This window comes from Sturnira hondurensis, unplaced genomic scaffold, assembly GCF_014824575.4.
Source record: "Sturnira hondurensis isolate 20B ecotype Veracruz unplaced genomic scaffold, ASM1482457v3 Scaffold0007406, whole genome shotgun sequence".
NCBI classification, from domain to species: Eukaryota; Metazoa; Chordata; class Mammalia; order Chiroptera; family Phyllostomidae; genus Sturnira; species Sturnira hondurensis.
This window is the reverse complement of record NW_028080037.1, coordinates 3,921,836-3,938,196: the sequence shown is the minus strand read 5'-3', so window position 1 is coordinate 3,938,196 and position 16,361 is coordinate 3,921,836. Positions and strand designations below refer to the sequence as shown.

General features: G+C 52.5%; 1 protein-coding gene across 3 annotated transcripts; it reads left to right on the top strand.

Annotated features, from left to right (window-relative positions):
* Positions 1-1,720: 1,720 nt before the first annotated feature.
* Positions 1,721-15,224, top strand: LOC118991071 (calcium release-activated calcium channel protein 1). Of its 3 annotated transcripts, none has more exons than XM_037052034.1 (2): positions 1,721-2,280; positions 13,886-15,224. In XM_037052034.1, the coding sequence occupies exons 1-2, from the start codon at positions 1,978-1,980 to the stop codon at positions 14,495-14,497; spliced, it is 915 nt and encodes a 304-aa protein (XP_036907929.1). In that variant the 5' UTR covers positions 1,721-1,977; the 3' UTR covers positions 14,498-15,224. The 3 variants fall into 3 exon arrangements, with proteins under 3 accessions (XP_036907929.1, XP_036907931.1, XP_036907930.1); XM_037052036.1 differs by lacking the exon at positions 1,721-2,280 and adding an exon at positions 3,535-3,686; XM_037052035.1 differs by lacking the exon at positions 1,721-2,280 and adding an exon at positions 9,149-10,388.
* Positions 15,225-16,361: the final 1,137 nt, after the last annotated feature.

The following is a 16,361-nucleotide window of genomic DNA, read 5'->3' as shown; positions in this document are numbered from 1 at the left end:
CGGAAATAAAACAGGGTGAGGTGACAGGACATTGAGATTGGGAAGCTCTCTCTTTGCAGATGATATTGGAGCTGAGACACAGATGGTAAGTGGAAGGAGGAACAAATCCTCAGAGTGTAGATTTCAAGTTCCAAGTTCTTTACTCCAGTGTTCTTAAAAGCCGCGCAAGGCCTCCGGCGGAATCCCACTTTTGCGGGAGGGAGGAGTGTTCTGTTTTCTCCTGCGGTGTGGGCGAGTGGAGGGGGCGCTCTCTAGTGGTGGCAACAGTTGAATTTCACACAGGTGACCTGGAATGACACACGCCTGTGATTGGACTCTGGGCTTAAGGAGGAGCTATCGAGCTTCTCTCACTCATGTCTCTGCTACATTTATTCATGCAACAAATACTGAGCTACGCGGACACACCAAGTGATATCTCAGATGCAGGGGGTAGGATTGGACAGTAAAGGATCCTGCCTTCCTGGAGCTGGTGTCCTAGGTACTCGACCACACCCTCACCTGTTACCTGCTGTTTTACAGCTGAATTGGCCTCCTAATGCTCCAGCCAAGTAGTGCTGCTTCTGGGTCTTGGCACCCGCTTTTCCCTTCTCCCCTGGAAAGCAGGTCCTCCCCTCCCCTCCCCTCCCCTCCCCTCCCCTCCTTTAAAGATTGTATTTATCTCAGAGAGGGGAGGGAAGGGAAAAAGAGGGAAAGAAACGTCCAGACATCCAGCCTCTACCTCCTGCATGCCCCCGTGCCAGCCGGGTGCCTGGAATTCTACCTAGGTGTCCTAGGAGGTTTGCAGGAGGGTCCCCAACCCACTGAGCCACACCAGTCAGGGCAGGTCCCTGGCTCTTAACATCCATAGTTCAGGTCTCAGCTCAAATATGACCAAATCAGAAAGGTGTGAACTTACTTTGTTTTTTACTGTGTGTTCTCCCCACCAAAATCTTAGATTCCGTGAAAGTTACCACGTTGCTGGGATCCTCAGCTTAACAGGTGCTCAAGTAAACACTTGCTGAATGGGTGCTATCCCGTGCCGACCTGGCCTACTGTGTGTCAGACGCTATCAACTATAAGTGAACGAAATGGACTAAAGGGGCAAAAAAAAAAGTCCCTGTCCAGAGTATTCTAAAATTGAAAGTGCAGCCAGGTCCATCCCTTTTACCCTGATTTATGTTTTCTATACATTTATCACCTTCTAAACTATTATAATTTACTTCTTGGTGTGTCTCCCCAACCTGAAAGAAAGCTCCACGAGGGCAGGGGGTCTTGTCCACCTGGTTCATCACCCTACCCTCAGCGCTGGAAGGGTGCTGGCACCCAATACATGCTCAATAAATACAGAATGAATGAACGCCGGAGCTCAGCCTGCTTTTTCCTGCAGACCTGGAGCTACCTCGTTCCAAAGGGGAAACGAGCTTCAGGAACCGCCCGGAGGTGACCTCGGGCGACCCGAACAAGGAGACCGAAGTCTGAGAGAAAGGCCACCGGAGAAGCTGAGAAGATGGGGAGGCGCGAGAAGCGGGAGCGCAGCGGGGCCCGCAGACCCAAGGGACTTCCAGGAAGAGGGGCCGCGGCGTCGCGCCATGAACTGTGGGCGGTGCCGTCGGAGGAGACGAGTCACGTGTCTCTCACCGACACCGCCCACCCCGCCGTGGGCGGGGTGTCAAACTGGGCGGGGTGCATGCAAATAAGCCTGGGACAGGGGCCAATCGCGGCTCGCCCCGAGGGTCCGGGCCGGGGGGGATCCGGGGCTCCCGCTGGCGCGCAGGCTCGCGCAGTTGCCGCCCGTACTTTTGCTGGCGGCCCTGCGCGCTTAAGAGCTGCTGCTGCAACTTCTCGGTCTCCTCAAGTCCTCGGCGGCCGGTCGGGCCAGGCCCGGCCCGCTCGAGGGGCAGGCGGCGGCTGCCTCTGGCAGAGGCGGACGTGCAGCGGGGAGTGGGGGCCGCTGCCTCCGCTGGCGCTCGGCCGGCCTTCGCCTTTGCAGCGTGCTCCATGCATCCGGAGCCCGCCCCGCCCCCGAGCAACAACAGTCCCGAGCTTCCCCTCAGCGGCGGCAGCAACACCAGCAGCAGCCACCGGAGCCGCCGCCGCAGCGGGGACGGGGAGCCCCCAGGGTCGCCGCCGCCGCCGCCGCCCACCGTCACCTACCCGGACTGGATCAGCCAGAGTTACTGCAAGGTGATGAGCCTCAACGAGCACTCGATGCAGGCGCTGTCCTGGCGCAAGCTCTACTTGAGTCGCGCCAAGCTCAAAGCCTCCAGCCGGACCTCGGCTCTGCTCTCCGGCTTCGCCATGGTGAGCCCGGACCGCCCTGCCCTGCCCCCTCTCTCCTGTCCTGACCGCTCGCGCCCGCAGCCCCGACGGGGCCCACGGGTCAGGCGGGCCATGGGTGAGAAGAGCTGGGAGAAGGCTGTCGTGGACGTGAGCAGACATGGGCGACAAGTGACACCCGATGTGGGCGGTTAGGTGTCCTACAAATGTCCAGGATTGGGGCCGGCTCAGATACCTTCAGATGGGCGAGCTAATGCCGCAAGGAGGGGGAAACAGCAGGACCCTCAAAGGAGGTCTGTAGGAACAGGGTCCCACTCCTGTTGGGGGAGGCAGGGAAAGGAAGGACATCAAGGGGCCGAGCTCCTTGGGAGCAGGTGTTTGGGGATGAGCCCCTGAGCCCTCTCCTGTGCCCTAACGCTTGAGGCCGGGGACATGGGCCTTGTTCTTCTAGCACCTGGCGGAGGGGGATTTCCTGACACACCTTCTCCTACGCGTTTTGGGAGAACCCCAGCCTGGGCATTTGACAGCCCGTCCCCGCCCTCCGTTTCTTCCCCCGCAACTTGCCCCTGAGTCGCTGGGTGTAGGAAAGGAGGGTAGGACCCTTTCCAATTGAATGGGCTCTTTCTTGACTTCGAGGGTAGGCAGGGTTTCCTCTCCCCGCGCAGGCAGGGCCTGGCAGCGGTGAGGTGGGTGAGGCTGCTGCTTGTGCAGAGAGCTGGCCTGGGGGGTGCCTTCGCAGGCGGGGCGCTCCCAAACAATTCTTGATTATCTGCCTGTGTGAATGGGGTCTGTCCCGCGCCCCCCCCCCCCAACACACACACACATGCCCACCGAGGCCCCTATCCCAGAGCCCTCTTGCTTGTCAGTGAGTGAGCTCAGCGCTTAGCCTTGAGGGAGGGAGTGGCTCCACCCTTGTGTTTTGTTGAGAAGACAGTCTGGGACTCTCCTGGTCTTCTGTATAAACTCGTGGGCCAGGGCCGTGTTGCCTGCACTTTTCAGAAGCCCCGAGCCAGCCCAGAGCACACTGGGTCACAGCGCAGAGGCCAGTGATTTGGGGCAGGGCAGGGAAGAGCTCTCTGAACCCTGCCACTGGTTGCCTGCGTGACCTTAGATAAATCCCTCTTTGGGTCTTGATTTCTGAATCGGTAAATGAAGGCTGCTACTCAGAAGTCTCTCTGACTTTAAGAATTAGATCGAGGGAGCCTTGAGAGAGAGTGAGTGTGTGTGTGTAAGGGAGTGGCATCCTAGTTTTCAGTTTAGGCTGATGTGATGAAATTCCTTTTTATCAGTCTCAGATCCTAAGAGACCAGTCTCTGCCATGGCCTGAAGAATCACTGAGAAGAGCTGACATTTGCCAAGCACACACTGTGTACCAGGCATTCTGTGGGTTTCCCCAACTTTCACGCTAACTCCTCAACCACAACTTTGAGGTGATTTTTTTTTTTTGTTCTAGGACTTTCCCAAGGCCATCCAGCTGGTCTGCTGGAGTGGGATTTTAACCCAGGTCAGCTGGCATCCAGAACTCCTTTGGACACTTCGGTCGTTTGTGTTATGGAGCTCTGACCGATTCCTAGCTAGGGACATGCTAGGACCGGGCCTCCTGAAGAGTGAGAAGTAGAGCAGAAAAGTTTTTATTTTACTTCATTTTAAAGATTTTATTTATTCATTTTAGAGAGAGGGGAAGAGAGGGAGAGAAACGTTGGTCAGTTGGCTCTTGCACGCCCCCAACAGGGGACCTGGCCTGCAACCCAGGCATAGGCCCTGACTGGGAATTGAATTGGTGACCTTTTGATTTGCAGGCCGGCATTCAATCCACTGAGCCACACCAGCCAGGGCTAACTTTTAAGATTTTATTTATTTATCTTTAGAGGGGAAGGGAAGGAGAGAGGGAGAGAAATATCAATGTATGGTTGCCTCTTGTGCGTCCCCTGCTGGGAACTGGCCTGCAACCCAGGCATGTGCCCCAACTGGGAATGGAACCGCGATCCTTTGGTTCGATCCACTGAGCTACAGCAGGCAGGGCTGGACAGGGCTATTTTATTTTATTTTTTAAGCAAAATAAAATTTTACAGTTTTGAGGAAGGGAGTGACCCCAGTGACTGTCAGCTCTCCCCAGCAGTGCCCTGAAGACGGTGGGGTGCCTGTTCCCCCTTTTCTTGGAATCATAAATTCAGAGCTGCCCAGACCCCTTCCCACTCCAGAAGGAGTGGGGATCAGTGGGTACCACTCTCCTGCCTTCCTCCCCTCAAGGAAGCAGGCCTTCTAAACAAATGTCACCTCCCTCTTCCTCTTGCCACAAACTGCACGGAAGTCAGAAGGCAGGGTTAGCCAGTGGCCCAGGGTGGGCCTTGGCTCTGCTGATGGAATCCCCAAACATTTCTGCTGGCAGGGAGGAGCTGAATCCCACGACAGCCTCCATTCTGGGTTAGTCGTTCCAAGAGGGTAACGATGTTTGCCATGTGCCTGGAAATCTATGGGGGAGGTGGTATTGGGGAGGGAGGAGGACTCAGCTGGGCAGATCTGCCCATGCTCCACCCCCACTACAAACACCCAGCCTTGCGGGTGAGCCTCTGAAGGGAAGGGGTGCCACGCGGCGTGGCACCATGGAAACAGAGTGGGTGAGTTTCCTGGACTGCTGTCCCTTGTTCTGTGAGTCAGCACCAGCGACTTCCTGACCCCAGAAGCTTCCTTCCTAGAGAGACTTGGAAAACCAGAGACACAAATGTGACCTTTGATCTTCAGGGATAGAGCCATTGGAGGACGCCAGGTTCACCTAGTTTCCAAACGAGGTTGAGGCAGGGTCTCCAAAGAGACTGGAAGGGATTGAGGGAAATACCCCGCCTCCTGCCATGGGTGGAAGGGGCTGACCCGAGTCCCCATGTGTTGAGGAGATAGGCCATGGGACCTTAGGCAAGCAGCTTTGCTTTGGGGGGCCAGTTTTCTCATGTGAACAGAGGGAATGCATATCCTCCTCTCCCAGGGTCTTGCATGAGGATTCGTTGTGAGGCCCAGTTAGGCCCATGCCAGGTTGAAGAATTTTCAGGATCCGATGATGTAGACTAGATGTAGATGTAGGTCCACCTTAGCTGGACCTTCTAGTCTGCAGACAAGATTCCCTCTCCTTAATGGCATTTCTAAAGACAGCAGGTCTTGTCAGGGCTTAGCACCCAGACTTCAAATAAGGGGCCCTGGATGTAGCACATGATCCGAATCCTGCAGGTACTGTTGAGCCAGAGGTGCCCTCAAGGGCTACAGTTCAGGCCATACATGCCTCGGTTTACCTGTCAGTGAGAGGCTGCCCACCTCGGCCTGCCCCCTGGCCCTGCAGGGCTGTGGGGAGCACACGCGGCCGTCGTGGTTTGCTGGGCAGGGCAGGCTCCGGGCTGTGTGTAAATGTAACGTTAGCCTAAGCAGAAGATAATTGGGAAGGTCAGCCTGCTGCCGTAAACAAAATGCTTTTCACAACCTGGGATCAATTATTTTTGGATTATCTGCCTCCTCAAGTTCTCTGCCCGAAACCACCCTTTTGTTCCCAGGTTCCAGAGCAGGTTCAGAAGTTGCTTGGAATTTCTGTGAAAATGAGTTGGAAGGTAGGGTTCAAATCATAAGACATTGTTGAGCCTCTGAACATGTTCAGGATCCAGGGGGCATGGTGATGAGTAAGAAATTACTGTTACTACTTTTTTTTAAAAGATTTTACTTATTTATCTTTAGAGGGGAAGGGAAGGAGAGAAGAAGAGAAATATCAATGTATGGTTGCCTCTCATGCGTCCCCTGCTGGGAACTGGCCTGCCACCCAGGCATGTGCCCTGACTGGGAATCGAACTGCGATCGTGTGGTTCACAGGCCCGCGCTCTATCCACTGAGCTACACCAGCCAGGGCTACTGTTAACTTCTTATAATGCTCATGACTAGTTGTGATCATTGCTGTTGTTGGTTGGGCTCTACTGAGAAGCTAGACCTTGTACTGAGTGTTATGCCATCCTTTGCCATTTTCCCACAGCCTGGGGGCGGGGGGCGGGGGCGGTTGATGACTTGCTGAGTGAGCTGCAGAACCTTGTGTCGTGGGCGAGCCGGGAGAGCCTCAGTGCTAGGGGAGAGGAAGCATCATAACGGTGGGAGGGGGAATTTGGTCAAAGAAAGAAAAGAACAGGGACTGTGAAGCCAGGCATCTTGGGTTCAAGTCCTGGCTCTCCCACACCACTGTGAGGCCCTGGGGAAGTCACTGAGTGTCTCTGGGTCTCAGTTTGCTCCTCTGTACGGTGGGGGTAATAGTACCAGATTTTGGGGCTGGGGTGAATACAGATGGTCCCAACTTAAGTGGTTCAATTTATCAATTTTTTCAACTTTACAGTAGTGCGAAAGTGACACACATAATAAATGACAGCACTTGATTATACAATAGGCTTTGTGTTAGATGATTTTGTCTAACCACATGCCAGTGTAAGAGTTCTGAGCACACGTGAGGTAGGCTAGTCTAAGCTCTGCTGTTTAGTAGGTTAGGTGTATTAAATGCACTTTTGACTTAACGATATTTTCAATGTACAATCAGGATATTGGGATGTGACCCCATTGTAAGTTGAGGAGCCTCTGTATTTGCAAAGCACTTATAATACATCTGGCCCAGGTGTCCAGGAATCTTGCTCACCCTTGTTGTCATGGTTCTGGGACTGCTTTTTATATGGGTTAACAGATTTGAAGAACGTGATTCCAGCTAAGCCTTGAGGGTGGCAGACTCAGGGCCTCTTGGGAAGAGCTCCCTGGTCAGAGGAAGTGTTGGAAACAGTTACAAAGGTGAGAATTTACATGGTCTCCAGGAAAGGCGGAGGGGCAGCTTTGCCTGGAGTGGAGAGTGTCTGAAGTAGTAGAGAATGATGGATCTAGCCAGGCAAGATGGTGCCGTGCCTTGAGTGACTCTTTTGGAGAGTTTGAACTCTTGTATAGGCAACGGAGAGCCACGGAAGGTTTCGGAACAGAGGAATTACATGATGAATTCTAGAATGATGTAGGTGATGTTATTACCATCTGCTGAACACCAGGCGTGTACCTGGCCCTTTTTCTTTCTTAGTTCATCCTCAGCACTGCTTTAAAGGCGTGTCCTGGAGATAGGGACAAGGTTCCTGGAGGTTAGGATCGTCCAGCTGATAAGATTCAAACCCTAGTTCAGCTTGGAGCCTTTTCCACTCAACTACAGTCTCTACGTCTTCTGTAGCTAGCTGATGACTGGGCCTTTGAAGTCTTCCGGGTGTCCAGTTCTACGGATGTCCAGTTCTATGCGTGGGGTGTGTATAAGTGGAATTGCGCCGAATGCTCCAAGGGGACAGCACTCTCTGCCCAGCTAAGAAGCCTTTTGTAAAACTTCACAAGTGCCTGTGGCACATTTCTGGAATTTTTAGCCGGCCTCTGTGTTGGGCTGTGCTGGCTCCTGGGCCCAGTGCTGGTGAAGGACTCCAGGGTTTTCTGGAAGGGATGGGGGCACTATGAGAACCCGTGCGAGGAGTTGGGGGACTTGGAGAGATAAAACTGAGAAAGTTTAAATGAAGCCAGCAGGGTTCTCTCTGATGGGACTTCTGGGAGTCCTAGGCCCCACAGAACGGGTGTCTCAGCCTGATAGGACCACACACATTTCCTCAGAGGGGACTCTCCAGGGACTGCGAGGCACCGGAATTCTTCGGGAGCATTGCTTTAACCTGGGAACCGGCCCGCTTTCTCCTGCAGATAGTAAATATTTTTGGCTTTGCAGGCCCTGCAATCTCAGTGGTAACTGCTAAAGTCTGCTTAATGAATGGGTGTGGCTGTGTGCCAGTAAAACTTTATTTACAAAAAACTGTAGTCTGCAAGCCACAGTTTGCCGGCCCCTGGTCTCAGTATTGGTCTCCAAGCTTTTGAGTGTGCACCTCTCTCAAAAATTGCTAGTACTAGCCTCAGTATTTGTATGCTTATATATGCAAATGTGTATGCATATATGTGTTATACCTTATACATACCAAATGTGTTCTAAGAAACATATATAAAAATACAATACAATAATAAATAAAAAGTTGAAAGGATGAGCTAAATAAGAAGTTCAATAGAAGTTCCAATAGAGTCTTGTGATTTCCAATGGGTCACACAGAATTGTCTGTTGGACCCTGGCTTGAAACACCTGAAGAGCAGGTTTTACCTCCACTTATCTCTTCGCCATTTTTAAGAAAATTATTTTAAAGATTTTATTTATTTATTTTTAGACAGGGGGAAGAGAGGGAGAGAAACATCAATGTGTGGTGGCCTCTCGCACACTCCCAGCTGGGGAACTGGCCCACAACCCAGGCATGTGCCCTGACTGGGAATCGAACCCGTGGTCCTCTGGCTTGCAGGCAGGCACTCAGTCCACCGAGCCACACCAGCCAGGCCATGTTCACCATTCTTTTACTTGAAGTGCCTAGAGGGCCAGGCGCAGTGCTGGATGCTGGAGGAGGAGAGAAATAGAGTGGAGTGGAGGAAACACGACATGTCATTGCATCTTCAGAACATGTTCAGTAAAGGGCAGGGGTGGAGGAACGTTGGTGAAGACCCTTATCACAGCCTGAAAATACTTATTTGCCCTGGAATAGGCAGTTGGCTTCCTTAGTTGCTGCCTTCTCTTCAGCAGAGCCGCAAGACCCTGCAGGCACATAATAGCTTCTCAATAAAGAGTGAATGGCCCTGTCCTCACCTGGGAGGCCATGGAACAGCAGGGACTTGGAAGGTGAAGCCCAGAGAAGCCAGAATTGCCAGATGGAGATAAAGTGTAGGCCCCTGCTCCCCCTCCTCCCCCAACCCGTTAGTGGTCTATGGCATGAATTTTGTGGGTTGCAACCAGCATTTTTTTAATGGAATGAATTAAAGTAGCAGCCTTCGTCCTGTATTGTAAAAAATAGACCTTGTTCGTGTTTTAAGGATAAGTATTGTTTGGTGGAATTTTTGCTTCCGTTATAAATGTGTGTATCTATCTATAGAAACATACGGAATCCTGGAGGTAGCGGCAAAAGGGTTTATAAACCGCAGGACTGGGCCTCAGCCCTCTCGTAATAGGTGGTTTGTGTCTGAGGTGGGCAGGGCAGGCTCAGACAGCTCTGGGTGACCCTGGGTGACTGCGGTTTGGCGGCTCTCTTGTTCCAGGCTGCAGGCACCCACCCTCCTCAAGGTGAACGAGACAAGTCCAAGGGTTGGGAAAAGAGAGGTCTCCCAGCTGTGCGCTTTGGGGTTGGGCCAGACATTGGAGGGCCCTCAAAAGGGCCTGGACTTCCAGGCGCCAGGTGGCCAGGGTCTCTATGGAGCCCAGCAGGAGTGAGGAGAGGGGGGTGGCATTCAGGCATAGTGGGCAGACCTTGGCAAAAACAGCCAGGCCCTACCTTTCAGAATCACACGACCTTCTCGGCTCGAGCCTGAAAATCGGCATCCCAGCATCGCATGTAGGGGGGACTCCATGGGCCATTTTGATGTGGGCCTGGCGGTCTCTCACCCTTCCTATCCCCTTGGGACCCCTGTGGCCAGGGTCAAGCAGGCCTGTGGCTGGATGGGAGATGTTTATTTTGGTTTAATGAGCCCAGCACTCTGGCTATATTTACCTTGTGAAGCTGCTTGCAATCCGATCTATCTCTCCCGGACTCAGCAGGGGCCCTGGGAGTCGCCTGCCAGATTCATAAGGCCCCTGTGACTTTATGCTCCCTTCGTGTGGGGAGATTTCCCCAGCGGAAGCATTCTGGAAAAGGCAGTGGCTTTATTCTTGGGAGCAGTTTCCATCGGGATCCATGATTTGTGCCAATCTTTCCCTTACTTAGCCCCATGGCACAGAACTTTATCCCTAGTGTGAGAATGGTACACGGAGCCGGCCTGCGTGGTCGAAGTTCCAGGAATTGTAGGGTCCGGCAAGGGTGATAGGGTTTCTTCCGGAGCACGGCCACCGGCCCCTTCCTCTTCCCCTGAGGGCCCAGTGTCACAGACTGAGCCGCCCCGCCTCTCCCTGGCCCGAGAGCTGGAGGAAGCCTGGCCAGTTCTGGTGTCCCCAGGCCAGGTGTGTCCCAACCGCTGTATTGGCCCTGAGGCCTGTGGTTGTAACAAATGGTGTGGAAAAGGTGGTTTCTCTCCTGCCGATGTGGCCATCTGGCCAGGTATGGTTTGGGTTACGCTTTCCCCTTGTGCCCAAGGGTTGTAGCTGGGGCAGACAAGGCCCAAAATGGTCATCCGGCCCCTCTCCTACTCCCAGGTATGGAACGTGAGCAGGTGGGGTCAGCTGACTCCAGCCTGAGCTGAAGGCACCCAGGGGCTAGTTCTCTCCCACTTGGAGGCCTGTGTGCTTCCTTTTGCCTAAGATTTATGGAGCACCTCCTATGGGCCGGCCCTGTGTCAAGACCTCATTTCATCTCCTTGGCGACTGTCTTAGTCCATCCGGGCTGTTACAACAGAACGCCACAACTGGCTAGTGTATAAACGACAGATACTTATTTCTCACAGGTCTGGAGGCTCGAAGTCGTTGGACCTCTAGGCACCTGTAGATTCAGTGTTCAGTAAAGGCCTGTACCCTCCCAGTGTCAGGCTCAGGGCTTGGTGCGTCTCAGGGGCCTGGACATTTCCAGGGAGTGAATAAATAGCCAGTGGGCCTGGGGCAGCTGAGCAGCAGGCTCTTCTTGTCCCTTCTCTGGTTTCAGGTTTCAGGGCAGCAGGCCAAAACAGGAAGAGGAGGCCCTGGCTGGGTAGCTCTGTTGGTTGGAGCATCATTCCAACACCAGTAGGTTGGGGGTTCAATTCTCAGTCAGGGCACCTACCTAGGTTGTGGGTTTGATCCCTGCTTGGGGTGTGTATGGGAGGCAGTCAATCAGTGTTTCTGTCTCTCTCCACGCCCCCCCCCCTCTAAAACCAAGAAACATATCCTGCCCAGTGTGGCTCTGTTGGAGCATTGTCCTATAAACCAAAAAGGTGCAGGTTCGGTTCCCAGGCCTGGCTCGTAAGAGAGGTAACTGATTGATGTTTCTTTCTCACATTGATGTTTCTTTCCCTCCTTCCCCTCTCTTTAAAATCAATAAGCGCCCTGGCTGGTGTAGCTCAGTGGATAGAGCGCGGGCGGGCCTGTGAACCAGAGGATCGCGGTTCGATTCCCAGTCAGGGCACATGCCTGGGTTGCAGGCTGGTTCCCTGCAGGCCAACTCCCAGCAGGGGACGCACAAAAGGCAACCATACATTGATGTTTCTCTCCCTCTCCTTCCCCTCTAAAGATAAATAAATAAATAAAATCTTAAAAAAAAAATAAAATCAATAAGCATGTCCTTGGGTGAAGATAAAATAAAATATACACTTTAAAAAAAAGAGTCAAAAAAGAGTAAACTGAAGACTATACTTTCAGGGATCATTTCTATAGTTCGTTAAAAAGAGTCAACCAAGGCCCTGGCTGATGTAGCTCAGTGGATTGAGTGCGGGCCTGCGAACCAGAGGATCACAGTTTGATTCCCAGTCAGGATACATGCTTGGGTTGCAGGCCAGTTCCCAGCAGGGGACGCACGAGAGGCAACCATACATTGATATTTTTCTCCCTCTTTCCTTCCCTTCCCCTCTAAAGATAAATAAAGAAAATCTTTAAAAAAAAATAAAAGGTCATCCAACGAATGCATAGATAAATGGAACAACAAATTGTTTCTCCCCTTTCCTCTCTAAAAATCAATAAGTAAAAACTTTAAAAAACAGGAAGAGGAAGTGCCGGGGGTGGGAAGGTAGCAGGAGGCATCCCCTGCTAGAGAGTGTGGGCAGCCCTGGGGACAGAGACCCTGGGGCCTCCGGTGTGGCCTTTAATCCACTGCACCCTGGTGGCCTGCCCGATGCCCCAGATCACTCGGATGTACTAAATTCCCAGGGTTGGCATTAGGCCACCCGTGGTCTTAAAAATGGCCAGAATCCTAATGGCATTTCTCCAACTTTAAATGAACTTGAAATACTTTGTAAACTCCTGGGCCGAAAAGCTCAGACAATACTCAACTGTGGGAATTCCAAAACAAAGGTTTGTGGATCCCATTGAGTTTGTCTGAAAAGTCCTATGACTATAGGCCCAGGCCTTGTAAGGAGGGTGTCCGTTGTCACCAGATTCTCAAAGGCACTGGGCCCCAAATCAGCTCTAGATTGTGTGTACTTCTCCAGCCAAAGGAGAGAACTCTCAGGATTTCACAGAGAGACAGTGGGTTTGGGGATGATGTTTGTAAGCTGAATAATAATAATAATAATAATAATTAATAAAGCTCTCTCTCACTGAGGTTTATACTCTATGCCAGGCACTCAGTCTGTTACTTTGCATGAACCCGGTCCTCACAACCTTCTGAGCCATGTGCCATTATTCCCATTTTTAGATGAGGAAACCAAGGCCCAGAAAGTTAGAGGAACTTGGCCAGAGTCACAGCCTAAGAAAAGGCAGAGAGAGGAGTCAGGGTTCAAAGCCAGGCTGCTTGGCTCCAGAGCCTGTGCTGCTAAGCACTGCCCCACATTGCCTTTCCAGGCCACGGGAAAAGTGCACAGGGGCAAGAAATGAAAGCGAACTGGGCCGGGCATTACAGGCAGAAGGAGAGCTGGTGGGGAAGGAAGGAGCCCACCACCTTCCCCGGGAGTAAGTGAGGTCAGGGCAGGCTGGTGTGAGGCTGGTGGACACATTTCAGCATTAGACCCTGCCCCCACCCTCTGAGCCTGCACATGAGTAGTGAGCACTTCAGGAAGGGTCACTGTCCTTAATGGTATTGTCATCGGTGCTTACGGTTCCAAGCCCCAGCAGGCAAGCCCTGGCTGTGTGCCCACTGCTTGCTGCTCCCAGCCTGCATCTAAGGAGCTGGCTCCTTCACGTGGTGGTGATTTCCAAGGCCCAGGTGAGGTGCATGCCCCTAGTGACCCTGGATCTACAGGTCTCCAGGAACTGGGTAGAAGCTGGTGCGTCAGCCTTGGGGCCCTGAGCCTAGAACTAGGGAGTTCTAGGCCTGAGGAGTAGACGGCCCCAGGGCTAGAGCCCATCTCTTCTGGGAAGTCTCATGGTTCCTTGTTGGCTGGTGCACTGGATTCTCAGAAAGGGCCTGGGCATGACTTTCACCTCCATCCCCACCCCTCTGCTGGAGAAAGGGAGTGAGGGGCCAACAGGGAGGGTGGTGGGTGGTTGCTTTTTCTTTTTTCTCATGCAAACTTTTTATCATAGTAATATAAGACATAAAACCATTGTAACCATTTGTGGTGTTTGGCTTTTAATGCCTAGCCAAATGGGAAGAGCCATGTACGCTATTGGGGAGGTGTTTGCTGTGTGCCAGGAGCTCCCATTTAATTGTTAAAATAATCCTGTGGATGAATACGATGTTCCTGTTTTACAAATAAGAAAGTTGCAGCTCAGAAAGTTGCAGCTCAGTTGCATTCCCGAGGTCCTGTAGCTATTGGGCAGCAGAACTGGAGTTCAAACCCAGGCAGCCTACTTTCTTCACTGGGACTTTCTGCAGCTTCTTAACCCCGAGTAGATGAGTCTAATGATCCCCATTATACAGCTGTGGAGACTGAGGCTCACATGACGTGCCCAGGGTCCCAGAGTTTGACAGAAGGGAAGCCTCTGTGGGCCATGACTGTCCTGGCTCTCAGCCCACCTCTTCCCTACCCCCAGGTGGCGATGGTGGAGGTGCAGCTGGACGCTGACCACGACTACCCGCCAGGGCTGCTCATCGCCTTCAGCGCCTGCACGACAGTGCTTGTGGCCGTGCACCTGTTTGCACTCATGATCAGTACCTGCATCCTGCCCAACATCGAGGCGGTGAGCAACGTGCACAATCTCAACTCCGTCAAGGAGTCGCCCCACGAGCGTATGCATCGCCACATCGAGCTAGCCTGGGCCTTCTCCACTGTCATCGGCACGCTGCTGTTCCTGGCCGAGGTCGTGCTGCTCTGCTGGGTCAAGTTCTTGCCCCTCAAGAAGCAGCCGGGCCAGCCACGGCCCACGGGCGAGCCCCCGGCCATCGGTGGGGCCCCAGGTGTCAGCAATGAAAGCACGGGTGGCATCACCCCGGGCCAGGCCGCTGCCATCGCCTCCACCACCATCATGGTCCCCTTTGGCCTGGTCTTCATCGTCTTCGCTGTCCACTTCTACCGCTCACTGGTCAGCCATAAGACGGACCGACAGTTCCAGGAGCTCAACGAGCTGGCAGAGTTCGCTCGCTTGCAGGACCAGCTGGACCACAGAGGGGACCACCCCCTGACTCCTGGCAGCCACTATGCCTAAGCCCTCCTTGGCCTGGGCACTTCCTAGCTTTGGCCTTATGCCCTTCCCCAAGACCTTGTCCTCAAGGACAGCCTGCACAGGGTGCGGGCTTTTGTCAGGGGGCAGAGAGTGGAGGGAAGAGGCTCTTGTAAAGAGAAGTAACTGCGCTCTGAAACTTTCCTCTAAGAGAATAAGCAAGCACTTCCTGTTCGTCCAGCTCTGGGTTCACCTCTGTTAGGAGGCCACCGATGGGAGCCAGAACCAGGACAAATGCTCCCTTTGTCCCTCCTCTTGCCCATGCCAGTGCCATCTGGATGCTTCCTGTCCTTTCAGTCCGTCTCGACCTCCCCCTGCCCGCCCGTTCAGTGTCGAGTGTGTGTGTGCGTGCGTGTGTGAGCACATAAATATACTCGTAAGGGATGCCTCCTCTTGTGTCTGTTTGCTGGGTCGGGGCTGCCTGGCGTCATTTCTCTTGGTGCCTCAGTCCGGTGAACCTTTAAGCAGATTATGTTTTTCAACATTTTAAGAAATTTCAAACCTACAAAAAAGTTGCATGAACAGTAACTGAAAATGTATGTGCAGTCAGTTCTTGTTATTTGTGGTAGTTCCGCTCTACAAAATTACCATGAACACTGAATTAGTGGTTACCGAACCATCGCTCCAATGGGAAACACAGGGTTAGGGTTCCTGCGAGTCTCTGGTCACTATGCTTCTGTCAACTGATCAGTACATAACCTTGTTCTATGTATGTTTCCATTTAAAGACACACCTTATTTAATATATGTTGTTGATTCACTGCCATTGAACTTGGGGCCAGTAGGACTGTCACTCGTGCCTGAATGAAGTTTACCCGCCTGGCACTGCCATTTTCTCTAAGGCACGTCACAGCCTTCTTGCTGTCAGGTACACTAGACAGAAGCACGTCAGCACTCGAGGACCTGTCTAAATGGTGAAATCAACAAAAGGCACAAAACGTAAAAAACGTGGCCCTAAACAGACCGAAAGGGATGCTTATTGACAGTACAAGGGCTGAAGCAAGGCGGAGGGTTTCCTTATTCAGCTTCAGTGGGCAAATGTGCAGACAAAGAAGCCATGAGTGGTGAGGATCACCTTGTCCCCCCACCCTCGGGCTCTATGTGGCCCTTCATGCATAAATACTTCCTCCTAAAACCAAGGATATTCTCCTGTGCAACCACAACTCAGTGATCAAACTCTGGAAGCCTGGCATCGGTACAGTCCTGATAGAACATTCACACTCACTTTTCCTGCTTGTCCCAGTCACGTCCTTTCTGCCCGTGACTTTTTTCGCCCAGGATCATGGCATTTCACTGAGTTGGAACAGCCTCTCGTCTTTTATGACGTGCATAGTTTTGAGGCTTCCAACCCTGCGGTTAGTATTTAGAATGTCACCTCGGTCTGGTATCCCTGATAGTTCGTCATTCTTGCAGTCAGGTTGTGCACTTTGGCAGGGATATTTGTCTCCATTTTGCAGATGACAGAACTGATGCCCAAAGAGTTTAAGTAATTGGCCAGAATTAGAACCTAGAAAGTCTGGCCCAGAGCCTGGACACTCAGAAATCTTACATGGGAGGATTCTGGCTTTGCTTAAGAAATCAGAAGACCCAGCAGTAGCACCGGGCCCACCTTCTCATGTAGCAGTAATGAGCAGGAGCTGAGCTGTAGCTATCCTCTTCCTCAGGACATATGTTTGCCACAGTCCTCACTACTCCCTCTCGTCTTACACCAAGACAGCTTCATCTGTGCTGCTTCCCTGGCCCCCAAGGATCTTTGAGCTTGAGCGTTCTGTCTGTCTCAGCAAGTGCAGTTTATAAATACAAAGTGCTCTGGCTAAAGTGAAAATTGGTAGGGGAAAATGTGGCCTTAA